This window comes from Bactrocera neohumeralis, chromosome 4 (assembly GCF_024586455.1).
Source record: "Bactrocera neohumeralis isolate Rockhampton chromosome 4, APGP_CSIRO_Bneo_wtdbg2-racon-allhic-juicebox.fasta_v2, whole genome shotgun sequence".
Lineage (NCBI taxonomy): Eukaryota > Metazoa > Arthropoda > Insecta > Diptera > Tephritidae > Bactrocera > Bactrocera neohumeralis.
Genome location: NC_065921.1, coordinates 81780027 through 81806872, shown reverse-complemented (window position 1 = coordinate 81806872; position 26846 = coordinate 81780027). Strand labels below are relative to the sequence as shown.

At 38.6% G+C, this 26846-nt stretch overlaps 1 protein-coding gene across 1 annotated transcript in view; it reads left to right on the top strand.

Moving 5' to 3' along the window:
* The window catches only part of LOC126754981 (protein slit), a 90357-nt gene that overhangs the window by 17914 nt on the left and 45597 nt on the right, over nucleotides 1-26846 (top strand). Inside the window, 1 exon segment of the mRNA XM_050467219.1 lies at nucleotides 19850-21616. Within this exon segment, the coding sequence (XP_050323176.1) occupies nucleotides 20940-21616 (677 nt within the window). The 5' untranslated portion in view covers nucleotides 19850-20939.

Below are 26846 nucleotides of genomic sequence, written 5' to 3'. Positions count from 1 at the left end.
TTGCCCAATAGATATTAAGCATCAAATCTCAGTTTTAACGGGTTATGTCTTGTAAAGAATATTTCATCATGGCAGCCATGTTTCACAGTTGAGTCTTGCCACGACAGTCGGATCTCCGTAAACAGAATTTTATGCGGTCTCGGAATTTTATGCGCTCCCAGAGTTTTATGCGACCACTGGTTGTCAATCGGCAGCACTTCTCAAAAAATCCTAATGATCTTGAATAGGAAACTAAAAAAAAAAAAATAAATTTAGTCTAGCTTTCCTATTTTCACCTTCCTTTCATAGGTCCGCTTTATATTCTATAGTCGGTTTATGTGTCTTAATATATAGTTTAGAAAAGGCTTGCGAGCGAGAAATGAGTGCATTCATAAAATAAATCTGTCAAATTCCTCACAAATAACGCCAGAAAACATTTCATTTCAGAAATATCAAAAAAAATAATTCTGTGAATTACAATGAGTTAAGAAGTAATCGCGCTCCTAACCCGCTCTACTCAGCCGGTCCATATATCAAAGTCCCCCCTTTCCCTTCATTCTCATGCTGGCAGCTAACTTGTTTGCTGGAAAAAGTACAGGTGACAACTCACGCGCAACGACTTCATATCCGTCCGCCCACCCACACCACTCCCAGCTGCTCGACATACACACAAAAGCTTTTAATCCATTTGTTTATTTTTTAGATTGAAAGCAGACGAGATTTTCAGCTCAGCTCTTCTACTCAGCGTTAATCTCCGAAATGCGCTGGATGGCACTAAAAGTAAATAATTTCAATGCAAATGCTTTACAGTTGCTTTTATGCAAGTGTATGTGTTGGTGTGTTGATTTTGTTGTATTTGTAGCAAGTTGGCATTGTAGCATACTCTTTCGAATTAATAATATTGTGTTGTAATCGTCATTTCAAAATCAAATCATAATTTTTTAGCTGCAAGTCGAATGCTTTTCAAGTGGTGTGCTGGTTGTAGTGGTGTGTAGTTAAGTATGTATGGGTGGATGTGTGTATGTAAACAATTTTTATACCCTAAACAGAGTATATGTGTTATGTTTGCCACGAATTTCGTCTTTTTTCCTCTGAAAGTACATTTGATGCCATTATGTATGGAACTCGATTGCTTTTGCATGGCCACCACGGGCACGCTTGCAGAAGTCCAGATGCTGAACCCAATTTTCGACGGTTTCTAAGCATAAATCGGCCGATACTGCTGCCATTTCACATTCGATATTCGTATGAAGTTCATCAATCGTCGCTGGTTTGTTGACATAGTCCATAGACTTGACGTAGGCCCACAGGAAAGAGTCTAACAACGTCAAATTGCACGACCTAGACGGCCAATTGACTGGGCCATTTGGTGAGATAACACGTTCATCAAACTTGGGTTTCAATAAATCGATTGTGACCTACGCTGTGTGGCTTGTGGCGCCGTGCTGTTGAAAACACATGTTGTTCAAGTCCATATCATCAAATTCGGGCCAAAAATATTCGGTTATAGTTCACAGTAACGTGTCGGCCTTGATCATCACGGAAGAAGTACAGCCGGATGACGCCGCCGGCCCATAAACCGCAACAAACTGTAATTTTTTTCGGGATGCAATGGTGACTCATGGAGTACGTGTGGATTGCTGCCTGATCAATAACGCATATTTTGCTTATTGACGAAGCCATTCAGCCAGAAATGAGCCTCATCGCTGAAGATGATTCTTCGATGAAAATCCGGATCATTTTCAAGTTATTGCTCAGCCCATATCACGAACATGCAACGATTTTGGTGATCAAGAGGCTTCAGTTGTTGCGTCAATTTGATCTTGTAAGGATGTAGGCCAAGATCTTTACGCAAAATTCGCCACAATGCACAGAGAAGCCCAACGCTTGAGAACGACCTGTGAGAGACTGATTTGGGCCTTCCTCAATTGATTCGGCAGCAATATTCTCGACACTACAGGCACATCTTTGTCTCACTGGCACGGTGACATTTTGCACTGTGCCTGCGGACTCAAATTTTTCCACTAGACACTCAATTATTGATCTGATAGGACATTTATGATGACCATAAATTGGACGTAGCGCTCTTAAAGTTGAGGCCACTGACTCCAAATTTTGGTAGTAAATTTTAATAATTTCGACTTGTGGTTAAATCGTAAATCTTTCAATGATAAAATGGCAAACATTACTGAAGAGAAATGGCAAAAGAGCGGGAGCTTTTGTAGCGTGTTTTTGAAAATACCCTCTATAAATGATCAGCGTGACAAGCTGTATCGATTTAGTCATGGGTCTGTCTATATACCTTTTATATGTGTATAGGTTTTGAGATATCGCTTTGAAATTTTGCACACGTCTTTTTCTCCCCAATATGTTGATCATTTATCCGAACCGCCGATATCGGACCACTATAGCATATAGCTGCCATACAAACTGACCGATCAAAATCAAGTCCTTGTATGGAAAACTTTTTTATTTGACAAGATATCTTCACGAAACTCGGCACAGACTATTGTCGAGAGTAACGCTACAATCCACAAACAAATTATTCAGATCGGACCACTATAGCATATAGCTGCCATAGAAACTGACCGATCCAAATCAAGTCCTTATATGGGAAACTTTTTTATTTGACAAGCTAACTTCACGAAACTTAGCATAGATTACTGCTAAAAACTATGCTACAATCCATAAACAAATTGTTCAGATCGGATCACTATAGCATATAGCTGCCATACAAACTGACCGATCCAAATCAAGTACTTGTATAGAAAACTTTTTTATTTGACAAGATATCGGCACGAAATTGGACACAGACTATTGTCATAAGCAGCGCTATAATCCCCGAACAATTTGTTCAGATCGGATCACTATAGCATATAGCTGCCATACAAACTGACCGATCCAAATCAAGTTCTTGTATGGGAAACTTTTTTATTTGACAAAATATCTGCACTAGAACTGACACAGATTGTTGTCGAAAGCAGCGCTACAATCTGCGAATAAATTGTTCAGATAGCACCACTATATTGTATACCTCTGAAGGGTATCAAAGCTTTGGTGCGGCCGAAGTAAACGTTCTATAAATATTTTATGTGCAACATTGTTGGTGTATATCTATGTATCTTGATTTATTTACTTATTTATCTAAATATATACATACATATGTACATTATTTCTTTATACATATGTGCTTACATTGTCAGCACACAAGTACACACACACGCATAGAAATATGCTTAAAAAGCCATCACTTATAGACGATTATCTACATAAATAATCCGATCAAATTTCGTGCACAAATTGAATTTTCGGGCGTTTAGATGCATAAATATGTACACGGACAGCATAAATATGTAGACACATTCTTGTGGTTTTATGAGTTTTGATTTCGACTTTGTTGCCTGCTACAATTCGCCTTATGCTATGCATACATACAAAAATACTCATACATACATACACACATAAGCGCTTAGACATGCCGCACAACAAACAAATTACTACTTATAATCAAATGATATAACACATATATGTATGTATGTATGTATAAACGTAGTTATGTCAGCCATGGGCGGCGCGTATTTACGAAGCAAAAAATCTTCCTTTACTTATTTATTACGGAAAAAAAGCAAAACACCAACAACTAAGCATAAAAATAAAAAAATCAACGCCTAATCGCCGCTTCACGCACACTTGTTGCATGAAAGATTCCTTCACATTGTTGATTTTCCGCTAGATTTGTCCGTCAGAGCCCAGCTTTGCTTTCAGTCGTCACTTTGAGCCTCGTAAATCGTAAATATCAAGTAGTAAAAGCACAGGGCCGCGACTTGTGGCATGCAACGCCAGCAATTTTACAATGTCAGAATTTTTTTTAGCACCAACACACGCACAAATTACATACATATTTATACACATACAAACACATGCAACATAGTTTGTTGTGGCCATTCTTTCGCCGATCGCAGCGCGCTCCACTACAAGCTATGATTTATAACTTATCAAAACATAGCGACAATACAAATATTTATATATAATAGGCGAGAAGTATGTATGTATGTATGTATGTTGGTGCGCTAGAGGTGCATAAAATGCCCATACTAGTATTGGAGCATACACAATTATGCGAGTGTGTGTGTGTGCACGCGTGTGAAGTCATTCCGGCTCCCTTTGGGTCTTTGCTTGGGACATTACTTAAGCTTGTGCTGTCATGACAAATTTATTTTGAATGAAAATTTGTCTGCTATGTTTGTATGTATGTATGTATGTAACTACAATTGTGACCGCTCACAGTGCCACGAGTTCGTATAGCGTGTAATTAATCTTCGAAAGCAGAACTCATCTTTCGATCTTCTGAGGTTAGGTTAGTTATTCAGTGTACGAGCGCAGCTGTGGCAAGCTCATGATCATAGATCACAAAAATATCAAAAAAAGAAGCATATTTTGAGCAATTATTCTTTTTGAGTTATGTTCGAGGAGCAACAAAATGCCATCATTGTGACTATTTCGGCTGAATTATAGTTCACTTGTAACAAAGAACGGAGTTTGCAGAGTAAGAATACATGTTGCCGACTTTTGTTTTCAAAGAAGTGGTGATTGGATCATTTGAAGCCTAGTTATAATTGGTAGTTTCTCTTGGTGATGCAGATATCTCAACTGGATACCATATTTATATCCGTAACCGATACTTGCGAAATCCGAATAAGAGACTAAAACCGAGTCAAATTTCGTCTGACTTTTCGACTTCTCTATTTTCATTTTTCGACTTCTCCGTTTTGGGATTTTCATTAAGAGATTAAATTTGAGCCAAGTTTCTTCCGTTTCTCATCTTCTGTTTCTCAACCGGATACTATATTTATTTCCGTAAACTCTTCGAAATCCGGTACTCCGTGGTGGGATCTTGCGAAACCCAATTAAGGGACTAAAGACGAGCCAAGTTTCGAATACCTTTCCGACTTTCCTATTTTCATTTTCCGTTTCTCAACCGGATACTATATTTATTTCCGTAAGCTGTTCGGAGGCCATTACTCCGTTTTGGGATCTTGCGAAACTCAATTAAGAGATTAAAGTTGAGTCAAATTTCGTCTCCCTTTTCGACTTCTCTATTTTCATCTTCCGTTTCTCAACCGGGTACTATATTTATTTCCGTAAACTCTTCGGAGGCCATTACTCCGTTTTGGGATCTTGCGAAACTCAATTAAGAGATTAAAGTTGAGCCAAATTTCGTCTCCCTTTTCGACTTCTCTATTTTCATCTTCCGTTTCTCAACCGGATACTATATTTATTTCCGTAAACTCTTCGGAGGCCGGTACTCCATTGTGGGATTTTGCGGATCCAATTAAGAGACTAAGGACAAGCCAACGCCTACCTTTCCGACACTCCTATTTTCATCTTCCGTTTCTCAACTAGTAACGGTAACCTCTTCGGAGGCTTGGGAAATACTATTAATAGACTAAATACCAGCCAATATGTTTAGGGTGGTACCAAATACAGTACTATAAACGTGTGTATGAGTGTATACTTTGGAAATCAGGAAAGATTAGAGAGGTTTTCAAGAGCTCGTAAACAACCTGTATTAACAGATAATACTACAAAATCAAAGATTAATGAAAATTTAATAGTTCGAAACCAAAATAAATCTTTCTCGGTCAAGCTCTATTAGAACATAAAACTGCTGTAACAACAATGTCCGATCCAATGGTCGATGTGGACCTCAAAAAATGTGATGATAACCAGAATCATTCTTTTGTACTCACAGCGCCGAAAACAAGCGTGTAAGATATCTTTGGTAACTTCGATCTCAACTGACTGTATGATACCACTGTAGTTTGGTCAGTGAGCTGAAAATTATCAAGCATTTGGGATAAATGATTAGAAAAAAAGTTACGAGTAGAAAACGCGAAGAATCAAGTAACAGTACGCCTTTGTTTGAGATCGGGTTTAGATAAAACGGTGGCAAGAGTCAGAATTCGGACTCCAAACTATTAAACCTGGTTAAGGGGCGATTTAACCATCTTCTTATTTTTTTATCGGAGGTAGAATCGGCATCCTATTTTTTAGAGATACACCTCATTCAGGATCATACCCCGCCAGTTTTAACGTTTACGGGACTAGCGAAGTAGGACGCTTACCTACTAAACTCTTAACTCGCTCTCATGCCATTCATCTCACCTTAAATTGAGATCGTATCATGTGCGGTCCTATGTTTTCTGGCTCAGTCTCTCCGCCAGAAGTTTCTCTACTACCTCTCTTTCGTCTTTATGGCACGCAAAAAGTGCAGTCCGACCAAGTCCGTTTGTATGTATGAGTACTAGCCTCAGTTTTTGTGGTATGAATCTGAAATTTCGTATGCGTTCTTTTCCCCCCAAGAAGCTGCTCATTTATCGGAACCACAGATTTCCGACCACTATAGGATATAGCTGCCATACAAACTTAACGATCGGAAGCAGGTTCTTGTAAGGAAAACTTTTTCATTTGATGGACTGTCTTCACGAAATTTGACATGGACTATTATCTGAGACAGCTCTACAATTTTCTTGAAAATTATTAAGATCGGACCACTATAGCATATAGCTACCGTACTAACTGACCGAACAAAATCAAGTCCTCGCATGGAAAACTTTTTTTACTTCAAGGTATCTTCACGAAATTTATCAATCTCCGTAGATATTGCTCAGTTCGAAATATTTTTGTGCCGTTTTTCGTGCGCCAGCTTCACTGTGTGGTAGTTGAAGAATTTCCAAACAAGTAAATTACTACGATTGGACGAAACGGAAATACGAGAGATAGAAAGCCGTCACTTTGGAGATTAAGTGAAGTAAATACCGACATATTTAAATAGCCACATTTGAATGATTTGTGCACCGACACACGCACACATTAGTGCATATATGTATATTGATATAAGTATGTACTATGTGTATCTCAGTGCTTATAGGATTATTTACCTTTGGCTATAGTGCGCTTGACTAGATAATAAAGCATGATTTCAGAATTCAGTAAACGCACTTAGACATTAAGTTATAAATTTTTGGGTTTTCTTTCGTGCGTTCTTGTTGCTTTTTGTCTACATTCTTCATTTATTTTTCGTGCTTCATGCTTCCGCCTGTCGCACGCAGGCATCAAGCATATCACCTCAACTGCCCACCTCAAGCGGCACCGATAACTCGCGGAACATGTCTAACGGACGGACGGATGAACGGACGGACGCAATGGCGTGTGTTTTATTATATTGTCATATTTTACATACTTATGTATGTATGTATGTGTGTGGTTGTGTGTTTGCTGTGTAAGAACTCATTTTACATGTGTTTATGCGTAATTTAGGGACTCGAAGTTTCAACATGCCATAAAATGGAATTTAATGTTCGCATTAAAAATGAAATATATGCACATGATTTATATTAGCATGCACGCACACACACACTCACTCACTCACACTCCATGCTTAGTCGCATAGTTATGCATACACAATTATGCACATATCTCTATTGTATATTCATTTAAAAATAATCACACCCACATTTCAGCGAACTATGCCATTATAATTCACGCACCTAAACTAAAATTTCGAAAAAAACACAAAATTTTCAAATTAAAAACTCATATTTAGCAGCAACGCCCCGTACGCTTTTGATTTATGCGTTTCGAATCATTTCGCTGCACAGCTTCAAAGACTCCAAAGCAACAACAGCAAGCGCACCGTTCATATGTTTGCGCCTCCGCTACCCTCCCCTCCTTTGCTGCGCTGTTGTTCGAAAGCATAACGAATTGGCGGCAACGGTGGAGAGCGGGTGGTCGACCGACAGTCGAGTGCGGTATTGCTGCTGCTGTTAGTTTTGTTGTTATTGTTGTTATATTTGTGGTTGTTTTTGTATTTATTGTTGTTGTTTTTGTAATTGTTGTTGTTTTTGTAATTTGTTGTCATCGTCATCATTGATTGTGTTTACTTGATTAGAGTGTGTGACGAGTGATTTTGATTGTGTTATATTTGAAATTCTAAATCTGTCAGCGGATACCCAGCATTAGTAAATAATAACAATTATGTATATTTGTCTATAGCGAGCGCACACTTGAGCATACATCGCCACTTGTGTGTGTGTGTGTGTGTGTGTGTGTGTGTGTGTGGGTGGGTGTGCATCTATTTACATACAAACTGTAGTAATCCAGAGCCAGGCACTACTGTGTGCGCTGGAAATGAGAAAATAACACAGCAACATCAACAACAATAACAAAAACAGCAGCAGAAAACAACAACATCGCAGCACAACAAACAACACTAAATCTCTGACCATCTGTGTCTAATTCAAGTGTATCTTCACGGGCAGATAAGTGCATGTGTATGCTTGTGACAGTTATCTGCTTTCGAGTTCTCGGTCTCCATCAAAGCACTACTCCAACGCACCAGCACTCCACCAGCAGCCACATCACTACACTTTACTCATTCACTTATCACTCAAAACATGCCCTGCAGGAAATAAATAATTAATTTGATTTTAAGGTATTTTTGTCTAGCACCAAACCTCCAACGCACCTATTCCATTGGACGCATAGTTATACTCAGCGATCTCTGCATATGAGATCAAATCGCTATTGAACGACTGAAAAGTCTATCAGATCGTAACCAAGTGGACTTTATCAGGGTGCCCGGTCACAAAAATATAGCCGAAAATGAAATGGCTGATGAGCTCGTCCGCACGCAGCATCCACCAAAATGGGAGGACCGGAACATTTCATAGCGGTTGGTCTCCGTACCATTAAGGAGCTGTCCGCAAGGGTGAAAGAGTGGGTAGGGAGAGGTATAGGCCATTTTGCTAATGGGTGATTACAATCTTAAAAGGTTGCAATATGTAATCAACATTCCAAGGGCCAAACTCAGTCTACTTGTCCCCTTCTACACTCGCCATTGTAAACTCAAGAAGCACTTATATTACATGGAACTAGCTTCTTGTGCGAATTGCCAGCTCTGAGACATGGAGCCTGAAACTCCAGAATACTGCACAGCAGTCTGTAGTCTGTCAAAAGCCGGGCAATAAAGAAGGAAGTGACGAGATGATTCCAACTCGTCTTCCTCCATACAGTTTTGGCAACGAGCATTCTACAGTATAATTAGCCACACCGCGTGGGAATCTATTGGAGAGCGTCCAGTCAGAACATCCATAATTGTGGTGAGATTGGCTTTGCTTAAAGCCAGTCCTTCGGAGGACCTCTTATAGTTCACTCTGGTCCAAACTTTAAGGGGTTATAAAAATTTCGGTTGCCTCTATTTTTTGCGATGTCATGCCAGTTGTCGCAAGTGCAGATAGGTCGCCATGCTCTTGGTGCTTCCATTGGACTCGTGGGCGCCCTTGCTTCCATTGCCCACCCATGAGTCTCGAGTCAAAGGAGCCTTTGCTTCCGTTGTCCACCCATGAGTCTCGAGTCGAAGGAGCTTTTCACTGCGTCGCTCATACAGTTCGTGGTCCCATATTCTTCAATTTTCATCGTTGCCGAGGACGGCTCCAAATATCTTGCGAAGAACAGTTCTCTCGAATGCTCCAAGTGCTTTCTCAACTCGGTTCGTCGTCGTTCATGGACGGGAATAATTAGAAGCTTTTACAGCGTAATTCTTGTTCGCCAAGAGAGGGGTCTGTTTCTCAATCGCCTACCGATCAAGAGCTAGAGCTACTTCAGGCTTAGATTGCAAGATATACAAAGTTCTTAACTTTTGTAACTTTGTAGTTCCCAAGAAGCGTGGAATATTTGTGTGCGGCTTCCAGGTACTACTGTTTCAAGGCTGACAGCTCTGTTGTTAAGGTCTACGGTTTCAATTTCATTTGTGTACCCTAGTAGCACTGTACACGTACATATGTATCACTTTTTCTAGCATTCACATTAGAGGGAATCATAGTCGAGTTTACAACGGCGCCTCAGTCATTCTTCCTTTTCGCTGTTTGGCTCCAATTGGAGGTGCCAAGTGTACTTCCCCCGGCAGGTACTGTGTCAGAGCTGGAGTGTTTTCGTCCATTCGGACGACATGACCTAGCCCAGTGTAGCCGCTGTCTCTTAATTCGCTATACTATGTCAATGTCGTCGTATATCTCGTACAGCTCATCGTTCCATTGAACGCGATATTCGCCATTGCCAATGCGCAAAGGACCATAAATCTTCCATAGAACCTTTCTCTCGAAATTTCGTAACGTCAACCCATCTGATGTCATCGTCCATGCGGCTGTACCATACAAGTATAGCAGGACGGGAATAATGAGTGACTTCTAGAGTTTGGTCTTTGACTCCCTTTTCCAGTTCGTTTCTCACACAGCACCTACCGGGTAGTTTCTGTGCGGAGTATTTGCCGATCTTCGTACCAACCGCACATTTAAAGTACAAGTATTCGCGCTGCTGCCCTGCATTTTTGAATATTCCCGTTGTACGAGTGCCCGGACAAGTGACAGTTCAGTTCAGTGCGGTTCAGCACAGTTCAGCATGCGTTGCCTCTGGAATGCCAACAAATTTAATATCCAACTGTTTTGATTGCGGTAGCGGTATTCCTGCTTTAAGCACACACACGCATTTGGAGTATACATATGTATACAAACATATACATACATACTATGTACATCTCTGTGATCATTTGAATATTTGGTTTGATGTGTCGTCCGGGCATCAATGCACCAAGGCATATGAAAACAAACACACACACACACGCATAGTCTCCTATTGCACTGCACTAGAACTCCCTGCACTTAGGCGTACAGACAACTGCAGCAACAGCAACAACAACCAATACGAGTGTACATATATGGGGAAAGACACGTCAACTCGCGAGTTTGTCCGATTACTGTCGAGGTGGTGCTCGTTATCTTAATTTTGTTGTTGATGAACTCCGTGTGCCTCAAGTGTTATGAACGTCTTGCTATTGCTTTACTTCTATTTTGTTGTTGTATTGTATAGTGCATGCTGCTTGTTCTTCTTCGACTTCTTGGCATTTCAGTGCAATAATGTCGCCAGAATGAACTGAACTCGCATGCAACTCTACCTACATATACAAATGTACATACATACATATATATATGTATACATATGTGTGTATATGTGTAGTAGCATGCACTTACTTTCATTTATCTTTGTTTACCATTTAGTTTGACGGAAAAATGTCAAGTAGGTAGTAAGCGACAATAGAATGTGATGAAATGTCTAATACTCATTAGACCGAAGTGCCGAAGTGTTTATGCGTCTATATGCGTGAAGTACGGCAAAGTGTAGGGACTGCGAGGCACTGCCATTTGTAAGTGGAAAAGTTATGTGAGTTCGCCAAATGAAGAAAGATTTTTTGGAAATTAAGAATAAGTGTCGGTTCAGAATGCTTTTAGGCGTTGTCATGCTGACCATTAAGTGTGATAAACAGTTGAGACGATAGCTCGAACCCAAGATGAAGATTAAATGATGGCTTCGATATAAAAAAATTGCACAGAAAAGTCGTTGACGGTAATAGACGAAAATTCCGTGAAAGTTATGGTCTTTTTGTTGTTGTTGTAGCGGCAAAAAACATTTCCGAAGTAATTTTGAGGAATGGTGCCAATTTGACAGCACTTGGCCAGATAAAAATCTAGGTCCATTCCGGTTAATTAGACCCGACTGTCCTGGGAACGGTTATGGTCTTGTTAGAAGCCCACAGCAAACTTTTTCTGAGCCTTGTGCAGGTTTCCTCGTTCCACGTACAGATTAACTGTAAGCAAAGCTTAAGCCATGCCCGGCTCATCTTCACTGCAGGTTTCACTTTACATACTCTTCACGAACCCTCAAACCATTGACTTCGATGTATCGATTTACAAGTAATTTGCGAAAATTCTTTGAAATCTGAGAACATGAAATAGTCGCTGGGGCCAGATCTGGAGAATACGGTGGATTTGGAAGCGCAATTCAAAGGCTTGACTGTAAGCATAGCTAAGCCATGCCTGGTTCAACTTCAAGGTTTCACTTTACATGCTCTTCACTTTACATACTCTTCACGAACACGAAGTACGATTTGTCCTTTGTTTCAAAATTGACTTCAATTTCAACGATCACGTCTTCATTCGACGAAAACTTCATCCCAGCGCACATTCTTTGAGATATGAGAACATGAAATAGTCGCTGCGAGCCAGATCTGGAGAATGCGGTGGATGCGGAAGCAATTCAAAGCTCAATTCAAGGATTTTTGCCATTATTTTCATTGACATGTTACACGGTGCCTTGGCTTGATGAAACATCACTTTCTTTTTCTTAAAATACGGCCGTTTTTCGGCAATTTCGTCCTTCAAACGTTCCAATAACGCTATGTAAGAGTCGCTGTTGATGGTTCTTCCGTGTTCAAGGTAATCAATGCGCAACCCAAAATACGGACTTCATAACCTTGCCAGCCGACTGTTGAATTTTCCACACTTTGGAGCAGGTTCAGCGTGTGCAGTTTACTCGGATGACTGCCGATTGGACTTCGGAGTGAAATGATGAAGCCATGTTTTAACTGGGCCGGGTCTGGCTGCGAACTTTTCAATTGACCTGTTACATCATGAAACACTTTTCATTCCTTTTATAAAGAAATAGAAAAAATTATCCTCTAGTATTCATTAATATCGACAGAAATTCCGATTTTTCTTGACTCTTCGATCTGTTAACTACTTAACTTAGGCAATCCATTGTAAGTTTTATCGAAGAATTTCTGTCTTTGCTTCTGTTTGGCATATTGACTTATTTAGCACTAATTCCCTGCTTTCCGTTCGGTGTTGCGATATCCCGCCCAATGCACACCGGCTGGCACCTTATGTTCTTAGAGAAAATGCCGATATCTCTCCTAATATGATGGTCCAATAATATGAGTCAAAAGACATTAATAAACGGAAATCTTAAAAGCGTCCCAAGGTACCTCTCTGTCGAATAGAGTACAATGGGCTTAATGATGGCTTAAGTGCGGCCCCTTCAGGACGCTTCTGCAGCTGCCTTTTCAATCATCAACCAAAGCCTCTCCCGAATGGATAGGCTACTGATGTCATATTAAACACATAATATTTTGATCTTGGAGTAGTTCATAAAAGAGCACTAACTAGGAAGGAAGTAGGAAGCCGCCTATACGGAAACTCAGCAAGAGCAATACCCTAGCTAAGTATGTAACCTTAACTGTAGGCTAAATACCGAAGAAGTGCGAAATTATCTTGATAATTAGCAATACTTTCCAAGACGCTTCCCAAACCACGAATATAATCGAAAGACTTAAGAAATACATCTCGCCACCCTCCTTTTAAGGTTATCACTTAAGGTTTAGAATACTGACTTATCACAAATATACTGAACCATCTAAAGTTCCTTCCTTTAAGTTCTAAAAATCGTAAACTTCGCCAACATTTCCATAACTAAATACAAATTCTTTGGGTCTCTCTGTGTGCTGTTCAGCCAATAAATAATCTCCGATAAACTCAATTGATTTCCGTCTCATTTCCAATCAACCACTTAACCCAAATTGAAGTAGTTCTATAAAATATTTGTGTCATGATTCCATAAAATATGCCTTATCATCAGCTTACCGAAGTAACGGTACCAAACAAATGTAGACTGTGTGCAGCGCTCGGCTCATCAACTGCCAATGATTGTAAATATTTGTCCAGTGTTTTGATGACGTAGCAAATGTATATAGACTCCATTTATTATAAATTTATTGATCTGTCATTCGCAAACAATATGTCAATTGCAATCAGCTGTTTGTCATTAAGAAGCAAGACACACGCACATACAAGCGCGCCGGCATAAAGCTGTGACAATGGCACATCCGGTGTGAAAAGATCTTCGCTCGATTTTTCTTTGCATTGTTGTTGTTGTGTAAATGTGTATGCTTGTATATTATTAAGTTTGCCATGAAGTTTGTAACACCCAGAAAGAAAAGTCGGAGACCTTATAAAATATAATTTAAATGATCAATGTATTGAGCTGAGTTCGTCTCTCTCTGTTTCCAGAACTAGTCACCTGTTTTTTGATATATCGTTCTGAACAGGTTTGTTCATGTCTTTTACTATCTTAGAAGCTGCGCTTTTGCCGGATCTGTGGATATCGGGTCACTATAGCATATAGCTGCCATACAAACTTATCGATCAAAATCAAGTTCTTGTATTGGAAACTTTTTTATTTGACAAGATTTCTTTACCAAATTCGACATCCTATTATCCTAGACAACGCTATAATTTCCGAACGAATTTTTCAAATCGGATCACTATAGCATATAGCTGCCATACAAACTTATCGATCAAAATCAATTGCTTGTATGAAAAACTTTTTTATTTGACGAGATATTTTCACGAAATTTGGCACAGATTACTTTTCAAGGAAGCAGTACAATCTCCGAAGACTTTTTTCAGATCGGACCACTATATTATACAGCTGCCATACAAACTGACCGATCAAAATCAAGTTCTTGTATGAAAAACTTTTTTATTTGACGAAATATTTTCACGAAATTCGACATCGTTAATTAACCAAGGCAACCGCACAATCCCTGAACATATTGTTCAGATCGGACCACTATATTATACAGCTGCCATACAAACAGACCGATCGAAATCAAGTTCTTGTATGGAAAACATTTTTATTTTGTGTGTGAAGGGTATACGGTGCGACCGAAGTTAAGTTTATCTATTATTTATATGTATGTATATTTGCCTTTACTTGCTCAAGAAGTTGCTGATATCATCCATTTAGATTTCGTTGAAAAATACCATTTCTTCGTATAGCAATTAAAGTTATGATTTCGAATATTATCAAATTAATTGAAAGATTTATTTTTGCTTGCCACTGGTACGGATTTTTGTGCTGTTGTTGTTGTGTTTTTTGCTCTTTAGCAAACAATTTTCATATTTACGCTCTTTAGCATAACGTGAGAAACGATGGGCTGAATGTCACTCACTGTCAAGCTGCTGTCAGTCATCAAATTAATAATTGAAACAATTAACTCCCTAGACAAGCAGTTCTAGTTGCCTCTTTTTTTGTTGCTCTTGAATTGAAGTTAAACAGATTGAAAGATTGAAGCTGCTGGTCGCGATGGGTTATTATGTTGATGGTTGGCCCGTTAGCTTTCTAAATGGCTGCTAGCCTTGCCCACGTTCACCGCATTCCACTTCAACCACCCATTTTACAGACACACATACTTAAGCGATGTATATGTATGTTTGTATGTGTGTGTAGCTGATATTTCTTTGCTTGTCAATTAACAAATTGTGTTGTCTTAAGCATCAATTAGACGCGATCACCCTTGAAAAATGTTTAAAGAGCGCAGTTATAAATGCAGTAGCCCAAACACACACACACATACATATATATTCATATACATACAAATGTATATAATTGTTAAAAAGTGCTTACATTTGTATGAGTATGTGTAATTGATTTAAATAATTGAGTGCATCACATGTACATAGGTTTACCGTTATACAGTTTTATAGAAAAGCGATGCTGCAATGATAAGATTCAGCGAATGCAACAAAGCAGGGTCGCTTTTTATCTTGTTTGCGAAGAGCTTTGAGCACATAAATTATACTCTTAGCAAATATACAGTAGCGTGCATAAAATGTGATAGCTGCATTATCTAATGTAAATAATTTTGGTTTGTATAAACATTTGGTAGATAATTTATATGGTATATAGCCACTTCAGATTTTATTTGCTCGCAAGAGAGAGTTTTGCTGGTAAATAATTTGAAAAAAGAAGAAACACCAAACGAAGTTAGTGGCAAGTAGACGCTTTAGTGTTCCCACTGGTACTATATACAAATATATAGTCTGTAAATACGAGACCCTATGTTCCAACTACGGCTTATGGGGAAATAGACATTTAGTCTGCAAATAAACCCGAGGCACTGTGAAAAAATATATATTTAATCTGAAAATCCGAGACACTTTGTTCCAAATAGACACTGTAGGGAAATATATATGTACAGTAGAGGCCCGCTAATCCGGACACGGCCTAATCCGGATTCCACTGTAATCCGGACAGGGTTAAAAAATTCAAAATTTCTATTATGTCCCTTGTAATCCGGACCGACATTCTCTATCCGTATTCTCTAATCCGGATCACATATTTATTATTCACTACATTCACTTTTATGCTTTATTGTTTTAAGTTTTTTTTTGGAACATGTGTATTATTTGTTATAATAAACAAACAGAAATTTATAAATATTTTTTCTTAATACGAGTACATAGTTCTGATATGTCTTTGGTAATCCGGATTCCCTGATATTCCGGATAGGGGCCGGTTTTAATTGATCCGGATTAGCGGGCCTCTACTGTATTTATTTTTTAAATTAGAGACCATAGGTTTCAACTAGACACCGTGAAAAATATATATATTGGATAGTCGAAAAAATCTTTTCGTATTTCTAATTCAACTTCAACATATTTTTTTATATTTATAAATAACTTTAATGAACCAAATATGTACCATTTTGGTCGACCACTTTTTGCCATTTTTCCGCTAGAGACATTATTCCATCAGCGTAAAACTTTTCTGGTTTCTCGGCGAAAAACTGCGACAAGAAATTTTCACAGACTTCTCTTGAAGCCAACGTTACTCCATTAAGAGAGCTCTGCATTGATCGAAACAAATGGTAGTCCGTTGGTGTAAGGTCAGGGCTAAATGGTGTATGCATCGAAACTTTCCAGCCAAGCTCTCCCAGTTTTTGCCGAGTCATCAAAGATGTGTGTGGTCTAGCGTTGTCCTGATGGAAGACGAAGCCCTTTCTGTTGATCAGTTTTGGCCGCTTTTTTCGATTGCTTGTTTCAATCTCAACAGTTGCTGGCAGTTAAATGTAGAAGCAATCGTTCGACCAGGCTGGAGCAGCTTATAGTGGATGATTCCTTTCCAATCCCACCAAACACTCAGCATAACTTTTCGAGACGTCAATCCTGGCTTTGTGACCATTTGTTGAGCTTCACACGCTTGGACCATGATAGTTTTCGTACATTATTGTCGTATTTAATCCACTTTTTGTCTTCTGTTACCATTCGCTTCAGAAATAGTTCGATTGCATTTATTTTCAGCAAAGAATCGCAGTTGTTAATTCGGTCCATTAAATTTTTCACAGACAATTCATGTGTACCCAAACATCGAACTTCTTTTAGTAGCCAGCTTTTTTTTAAATGGTTCAAAACCGTTTGATGATGAATATTAAGTTCACCGATGTCATGATCCTGAACAATCTTTTCCATTTCATCGCTTTTCAACGATTTGTTGTGCTAAATCGTCTCCGTAAGCGTCAAAATACTTTTTTTCACTCATTTTTGAAAAGCTGTAACTTTTTTTCAAGCTCGCCGAATTTTTTTTGGTTAAATGAAGCTTAAAATGTCACCTTTCTAACACTATATGGTATGACACAATGTGATTGGTAGCACTGGAGCAACGACAAAATACGAAAATACTTTTTCCACTACCCAATAGTTTCGGTTCAAAGGAAGTTAACCCTTTTTCTTGTTTTTTCTTAAAAGAAAACAGAGCTCCAGCATAGTCAGCAAAAAAATTGACGAATCGAAGACGTCTCATATTTACTTTATATCCACAAATCTCGTCACATGTTCAATTCCAAGTAAAATATGCAACACCACTGTACATCCGTACCGTTATTTGCGTTATTTGTCAAACACATTCAAATACATTGCGCGGCACTTGCAGCAAAAGCAGCACACAAGAAAATACAAGTGCATTTTTAATTGCAACCCACCACTTTGCCACCCACTTTAGACTCGGCAACGCTTATTGTCTGCTAACAGCCGACGCCGAAGAGGTCCTTGAGCGAAACATATGAATTTGTCAGCCCGGTTAACTTAATTTCAAACGTACCTGCGGCTATTTGACGCATACCTCGTTACCTTATCTGCGAACAAGCAACAAGCTGATATGCGGCATTGTAAAATAAAATCCATACACACACGTACAAGCATACATGCAACACGTACACGTGGAAATATATATACATACGCACCCATACTTGCTTATATAATTGTTTGTAGGCATTATTGCAACATGTTCATTAACTTTGTTACTCTCTTTGCACTCTTTACTTGCAGGCAACCCGACTTGCTGCCGAGGATTATAAACGTTGTAGTAAAATTTGTTGTTCTTGTTGTTGTTGCTTATGGATTTGTGGCACAACTACCTAAAACAGCTGCCGCACCGCACGGCAAATGCACAGCATAACACGCACACTAGCCGCCGCAGCTACAATAAGATAGTAAGGAAGCAGTGCAACAACAGCAGCAACGCAGCGCGCGTGCATTTATTATTATCTGCTCGCATTGAATTACAATACAAATGTACATCCGCTACCTACAGGTCGGCAATCTGTAGATTTGTAGCACACAGCGCAACGTTGACCTTTCATTTTATTTTATTTTTCTTGTTTTTGGTGTTATTTTTATACCCTACACAGGGTATTATAAATTTGAGACGAAGTTTATGGCAACCAAAAGGAAACGTCGGATATACATATAAAGTATATTAGGATTCAGAACGGTTTCTCCTTGTCAAATACAATTCTGTGTATGTGGCTGGCAACATATGTGCTGAGCTCAGAGCTCAACCACCGAAGCTATCAGCCGCTTGTGATGCGCTTTCATCCTAAATAGACTATACATAATACAGTCTACCGGATCCAATGTAAAACATTCGAAAATTAAAAACTACTTACAAATGAAATAATTAATTAAAACAAAATTTTCCAGTGGAAAAATGTGAATCTAAACCATTCTCGAATTCCTTGGAACACACACAAAAAATTTCATCAAAATCGGTCCAGCCGTTTAGGAGGAGTTCAGTGACACAGACACGCAAGAAATATATGTGACCTGGTCTACAAAAAAGGGGCTTAGGTGTCAAAAAAAGGAGAACAATTAATGAGATAACGAGAAACTGACGATTATTTTTAACAGCTTTTCCCAGAAAACTAGTTTTCGCACGTTAGCCCCCTTTTCGTAGACCAGGTCACATATATATGAATATGTTATACCTATAAAGAATATGTATATCGATTTAGTCGATCCGTTTGTCGGTCTGTCCATATATACACGATACTAAAGACAATATTTAAGACAAATTGACCGATCCAAATCAAGTTCTTGTATGGAAAACTTTCTTATTTGTCGAGGTATTTTCATGAAATTTGGCACAGATAATTATCCAAGACAACGCTATTATCTCCGATCATATTATTTAGATCGGCTCAATGTAGCATATAGCTCCCATACAAACTGAACGATCCAAATCAAGTTTTTGTATACAAAACTTTTTTATTTGTCGAGATATCATCACGAAATTCGGTACAGATTATTATCCGAAGCAACACTACAAACTTCGAGGAAATTGTTCAGATCGGATCACTATAGCATATAGCTGCTATACAAACTGAACAATCCAAATTATTTCCTTGTATTAAAAACTTTTTTATTTGTCCAGTTATTCTCACGAAATTTTACTTAAATGTTTGTCCAAAGCAACGCTGTAATCTCCGAAGAAATTGTTCAAATCGGATCACTATAACATATAGCTGCCATACAAACTGACCGATCAAAATCAATACAAAAACCTTTTCTTACTCTTTTATGCCATAATAAATGCACCTGTGTAGGGTATCACCACTTCGGTGCAGTCTTAGTTAACTTTTTTTTCTTGTGTTCCCTTTTGGCAGAGTGCATGCCTCTTCCTCTGCACGCTACATAATAGAAATACTCCGCGCAGCAAAGTGGTTGGTTGTCTTCTGCGCCTACCGCCAACTGTGAGGAAATTATCAACCACCAAATGCACACTCGTGCATAGTGTTGTGTGTTTGTTAATTTTCTTTTTGTTTTTGTATTTTATTTTCATTTTTGGTGCACATCAATAACAGCAATTGCAACTCTACTCTCCACACACAGGCGGCAGACAGTGTTCATTGCAAGGCAACGCCATTAAGACGTACACGAAGCGAATTGGTCGTGAATGCCGGTGTGACGAAGTTACGTGTATAAACGAGTGAAGCGAAAATAACTAAAATTAATGAAACAACCGCAAATAAGAATTTAAAGTAAATAAGTAATTTGAAAGACACACGAAGTTGGGAATATTAAAGTAAAACGAAAATATTAAAATAAATACGAAAATTATTAGCGCGTAAGCATCTGAAAATGGCACAACTGTTTTGCTGTGGCCGCCAACAACAATTGCAACGTGCAAAAATACGAAAACAATTGCTGGCGTGAAAGTAACGAGTAACGAGCGCGTTGCTGCCACACACCCGCGCCATAAGAATTATGTGAAGTAATTTAGCGCTTGTAAAAGAAAATATATTATAAGAAAAAAAAACACAAAAATCAGCTGTGCATAAAAAGTGCATGAGAAAGGTTTGGGTAACCACTAAATTTAATAAACATAACATAACAAACGACAGCTTGCTGCCACAACTTGCCGCACAACAAATAAACATAAAATTCCACAAGCAAAGCGATAAGCCTTGCCCGCATGCGGCAGTTAATTGAAGATTTAACAAATACAAAAGCAAAGAAAAGTAATATGAAAGTGCAAAATACAAAATAAAAGTGTGGAAGAATATAATAAAAGTGAAGAAAAAATATTAAAAGCGCAAAATACAAAATAAAAGTGTGGAAAAAAATAATAAAATTTAAAAAAATATTAAAAGTGTGTAAAAAATCATAAATGTGTTGAGAAAATCATAAAAGTGAAGCAAAAATAATAAAAGCGCAGAAAATAAAACAAAAGTGTGGTCGAAAAAAATCCAAACACAAACGCTTTGCTGCACACACCAAAAGTAATAAAAACAGAATTTATATATTAAAACACCACACATCAAAAAATCATAGCACCACACAACATAAAACAGCAAGCGCCACATAACACCCACACTAACACACATATACACACAAACATACAAGCAAACGCGCGCGCCCTTCCACTTCCTTGCGCTATTTTAATGTGCGGAAATGACGCACCTGCAACCCCAACGTCGCTACTACTCCCCAATGCGTTTTAAAGGAGGAGGCGAAGGTAGTGTTGTTGTTGTTGGTTGTGTCGGCAGCAGTGTTGTTGATGGCAGCGCTACAGATGCCAGCATAAGCGCAAGTGTCAGTTCAGCTGGTGGCTGTAGCAGTGAAAGTGCAATCGGCAACGGTGTAGAAACACTGTTTAACACCGACGCTTGTACGACGGCGGCTGTTGCGCTCGATTACTGTAGTCATCATCATCCGGACACCACGCCACGGCGTGCAACAACGTGCACACGCGCCAGCCGTCGCCCCAACCACCACCTCAGCAGCAGCAGCAGCACAAAACGTTTCATTCCACCACCCATACCGCAATGTCGTCGTCGTCGTCTGCGTCGAAGCCGCCACTGTTGGCCTGTGTTTTGTGTACAACATTTCCTACTATTCGCCCATCTACTGTTGCTGTTTGCCTGCGGTGATTTCCTTCAGGTTGCCACGGCCGAACCGTATGGTGGGTCGTCTTCATCGGTGGGTATACATATACCCGGCGGCAGTTTGGGCGTGATCAGTGAGTCGCGTTGTCCGCGTGTTTGTTCGTGTAATGGCCTGACTGTGGACTGTTCGCATCGTGGCTTGACGCAAGTGCCGAGAAAAATATCGGCGGATGTGGAGCGACTGTAAGTACAAACATATGTGTTCATGTGTATGACACTTGTCTGAAATATTTATTTCCATATACATATGTATGCATGTATATTTGCCGATTTTCTTTGCATTCCTTTATTTACATATTTACATAGTTTTTTAATTTTGATTTTGTTTTTTAGTGTAAGCAAAGTGCAGTTTTGTTGCATATGTCCTGCGCTCTTGCTTTAATTATGTTGGTATGGTGTTCCCTTTGCTGGCTTTCTATCGAAAGTTCAATCAACATCTAATCAGTAATTTGCAAAGTGAAGCTGTAAGCTCAAAACGAAACTATTCGCTTTTATTTGAAGCAAGCAGCAACTTTATTTTAGTAATTAAAAAAGTTCCGCTATTAAAAAGTTAAAAAGAAGTAGAGAAAATTACTGCTGAACGGAATAGAGAAATTTTATTGAAAACTCATTTGATTTCCTTAGTATGTGTAGATTAATACACTCTTTAACATAATATTTGAAATTTCATGCAAAAATATATAAAAAAAAGCATATTAGGGTGAGCCAAATCTTCATGAAGGTACATTAGAGCGGGTCAAGTTTTTTTTTTACACAATTTTGTTTGCCGGAAATATTCTATGGCTCATTCTGAACAAATTTGCCTGAGGGACTATGAGTCTAAAACCGGTTTCGAATCAAGCTTGGAGCGGAACCGTCTTTCCTCAACTACGTCGACGACATACAATTGGCTGGAGTGATTCGAGACCAGTAACCCTTGAGCGCCTTCGTTCTGGATACTTTGGTCCTACTTATTCAGAATAGACCCTAACATATCAAACATATGTATGTATGAGTCTCCGCATGACACTAGCTACCTATTTGCCTGCCCTGCGAACCCCACACATCTGACACCCTTTTCCTTTTAGTCCGACTCCGTCGAAATAGCACGTTTTCTGGGCCTACCGTTAGATTATTTCAATGACAACACATCTAATTCTTACCATCCTAACAGAGATTAGGTACTCGTTACAACAACAACGTGGTGCTAAAATGAAAAAAAGACTCTTCTTCTTCTTAATTGGCGTAGACACCGCTTACGCGATTATAGCCGAGTTAACAACAGCGCGCCAGTCGAAAAGGGGGGTCTCTCATCCGAGGCTGGTTATACCTATTATTTGTTTTTTTACGTGGCGGGTCCCAAACCCAACGTACAACCCTATGCAGGGGATGTTTCGCCTTCTCCCTTTAGCTCGCCTTCAAACGGATGTTCTTAGGCTACCCAGAGGATACTTGATCAAAGACCGGAAATAGTGAGCTGCTTGAGCCATGTGTAAAAGAATCGTTTCTGGCCACTCCCAAGTGAATGGCGATCAGAGAACTTTCCTCACTTGCGTGAACTTCTACACATGACTCCATCCTCAAGACTCAACTTCTCAAAATATCGGCCATCTCCGCCCAATTACACCAATTTTCGATGACCCGCTGCAGCATTACGTATGAAATTTCGGCTATAGTGGACTGAAAGTAGTCCCAGAGCAAATAATATAGAGGCGTTACGACTTCGAAGTTGTGACTGTCAACAGTGACGTGGGAGCCAAGTCGCCAGTGCGATGACAGGAGATAACGAAATTCAACGTAATAATTATTTGCCGACGCTCTCTTCGGTACGCTTTGTTATGTTAACTATTATTCTACTACTTTTTCTACAGACTACAAGTATTTTCTTAAACTCATGCAACATCTCTCATTTAAAACTCTACAAATCTTTTCTTCTTGTCATTTGCTTAAATGGCAGAGTTACTTTAAAAATCGTGCTCCGTCATACACAGCTTGGTATATCTGCACATATGTCTTCATAAAAGCACTAATGGCCCTCTATTATAGTGTTTAACTATTTTTTACAAACAAAGATTTTGTGATGTCTTTGAACTGCGCAAGAAAAAATAGTGGAAAAAAGAGATTTACTCTCGCACGGTCTTCTTCTGGTTGGGCAACACGTCCGAAACCGGACTGCTGTGCAGAGAGTAGAGAGTGAACCGTTGGAAACGTTGCCTGTAATTTGCCAGTACGAACAAGTATGGCACAATTTGCAATTATCGCAATTTGGGGTCATCAGCCAGGCCGGTGGACGTCATCATCCGTTTACGAGTCACATTAACATTAGACGGATTGTGGCCAAAAAAAAAAAATAGAATTTGAAAAAGCTAAGCAATTTGTGCGGAAATTGCCACATAATGGAATTTAATTCCACAAATTTGTTAAATTATCTAAAAATGCTGAAAAGTTTAGTAAATTTGGTGGAACTAATTTGTTGGGAATCTTTTAAATGTTTGGGAAAGTAATGATCCAGTCAAAAACGTCAACTAAAGCAGGATGTATTTAGCTTGGGCTTCGTTATTAAAAAGCAAGTATTTATAAAGGGTGATACATTCCGAGGTTCCCAACTTTTTTAGAGAAAAAACCCAGAAACTTAAGCCCCCAAATGCTTAAAGTGTAGCCTTGTCAATGCAGGACAAGTGCACAAGAGACCCTCCATTATTTCCCTGGTGCATTGTTCTTGACATTTCTTGAAGTCTTCGCGATCAATCTAACGCGTTTTGATTTTCCATGCCATGCTCCTGTTCATATCATCGTATAGACAATACAGGGGCTTTCCAAGTTGATCACGTTTTCGGGTGACCGCCGTACACCACTCTTGGCAATCTTATCCACTATCTCATTGCCCTCGTTGTCTTTGCGAGCTAAAACCTAGTAGAAGTTAAGTCGCTTGATTCTGATGACTCTCTCCACTGCTGCGCTGCTTTCCAAGACACTTCTGACCGATTTACGAGAACCTTGATTGCTGCTTGGCTGTCCAAGTAGATCTTGCCTCTAGAGTTGTTTGCTGATGCCCTAAAGGTAGAGGCTAACTGCGTGCTTTGTGAGAATAGAAATTAATTCTTTTTTTGGTGTTCACCTCTCGTATAGCCACTGAGTGTATTTCTGTCATGAAAACGCTTGTGAAATCTATTTACCGTTGAAGGGGGCGCCTCAAAGCGCTAAGGATCTCTATTAGTATTATTCGTAAGAAAAGCCAGAGAATCATCTATACATATGTATCTCGCCATACTTATAAGTATATCGAGGTGTATACTAAATATACTTACTCCTCCCTCACTCGCCACATAATATTCTTGTTTCAACTTTTTGCATAATTTTTTATGATTTTTTGCCTTTGATGCGCCATATTATTTAGTTAAACTCATACAATATAATCATCATCAACTTAAAAATCGCCTGCCACACCATTGTTGGTGAATTAAAAAGCCAAATTCGTGGGACACAGAACAACAACCAGCAATTTAACGCTAATAAAAGAGCCAGAGTAGTTAATTTTGAGTTATGCAGCTTGTGTAATCTTACAAACAATTTGGTTTCTCACAGTCAACAGTCTTACAACAACAGATAAGATCACAAATGTTATTTCCTTAATTTTAATATCAGACGTAAACACACACAGACATATACTTAAAGATATACTTATATATATTTAGTATATATGTATGTATGTATATATACATTTTGTTAGAAAACATAAAAGATGGGAATCGCGACGCTAATGAGCACAACCAATTCGGTGGCGATGTATTTTCTAAATTGTTTTTTTTTTTTTTTTTTGTATTTGAACATTGTATATTAAGGTTGCCACAGAAATATCGTATACCCTACAATGTACATATACATATGTATATTTAAATAAAGCAGCTTGAGCTGAGTCGATTTAATCATGTCTTCCTGTCTTGGCTGTCAGTCTATATATGCGATTTAGTCCTTTATTTTTTGAGATATTGCTCTGAAATTTTGCATGCGTCCGTTTTTCCCCAAAAAGCTGCTCATTTGTTGGAACCAGTGATATCGGACCACTATAGCATATAGCTGCCATACAAACTGATCTGTCAAAATCAATTCCTTATATGAAAAACTTTTTTATCTGACAAGCTGTCTTCATGAAAATCGGCATAGATAATTATCCAAGGCAACGCTACAAACTCCGAAGAAATTATTCAAATCGGACCACTATAACATATAGCTGCCATACAAACTGATCGATCAAAATCAATTCCTTATATGAAAAACTTTTTTATTTGACGACATATCTTTACGAAATTTGCATGGATTACTTTCTCAGACAACGGTACAATCTCCGAACAAATTATTCCGATTGGACCGCTATAGCATATAGCTGCCATACAAACTGATCGACCAAAATCTAGTTCTGCTCATTTGTCGAGACCGCTGAAGAAATTATTCCGATTGGACCGCTATAGCATATAGCTGCCATACAAACTGATCGATCAAAATCAATTCCTTATATGAAAAACTTTTTTATTTGACGACATATCTTTACGAAATTTGGCATGGATTACTTTCTCAGACAACGGTACAATCTACGAAAAAATTATTCAAATCGGACCACTATAACATATAGCTGCCATACAAACTGATCGATCAAAATCAATTCCTTATATGGAAAACTTTTTTATTTAACAAGATATTCTCACAAAATTCGGCAAATAAAATTGACCAAAGCAACACTATAATCACCGAAGAAATTATTCAAATCGGACCACTATAACATATAGCTGCCATACAAACTGATCGATCAAAATCAATTCCTTATATGGAAAACTTTTTCATTTGGCAAGATATCTTTACAAAATTTGACACAGATTATTATCCAAGGCAACGCTATAATCACCGAACAAATTATTCAAATCGGACCACTATAGCATATAGCTGCCATAGAAACTGTTTGATCAAATTCAAGCTAAAGTGTTTTTTATACGCTTCAGCTAAGAGAATTTCACCTGTGTAGGGTATTATTAACGTTCTTTTTTCTGTTTAGTATATTTTTTATGCACACTTCCATACATCTGCCTAATTTGGAAAACTTCCAATGCTTACACATGTAGTCAATTGCTACTAACTACTACTTAATTCTGATCTTTCAAGTAAAAAATATAAAAGCAAAGTATATAAAAAAGCAACAAACAAATCGTAATAAAAAAATTTGAAGGCGAAACCACACAAGTTTTGTATTTTGATATCGCAAGATCCAAATTTATTACAGGAGCTGCACAATAAGCAGGCGTGCGCACATACTTACTTTCAAACCTATGTATATGTGTGTGGGGCTTGCAAGTGTCTGTGTACGTCTGTTTGCTTGTGTGTGTTTATAAACAATTATGTATTACAACATTCAACCACAAAATATTTGATGGCATCTTTAATC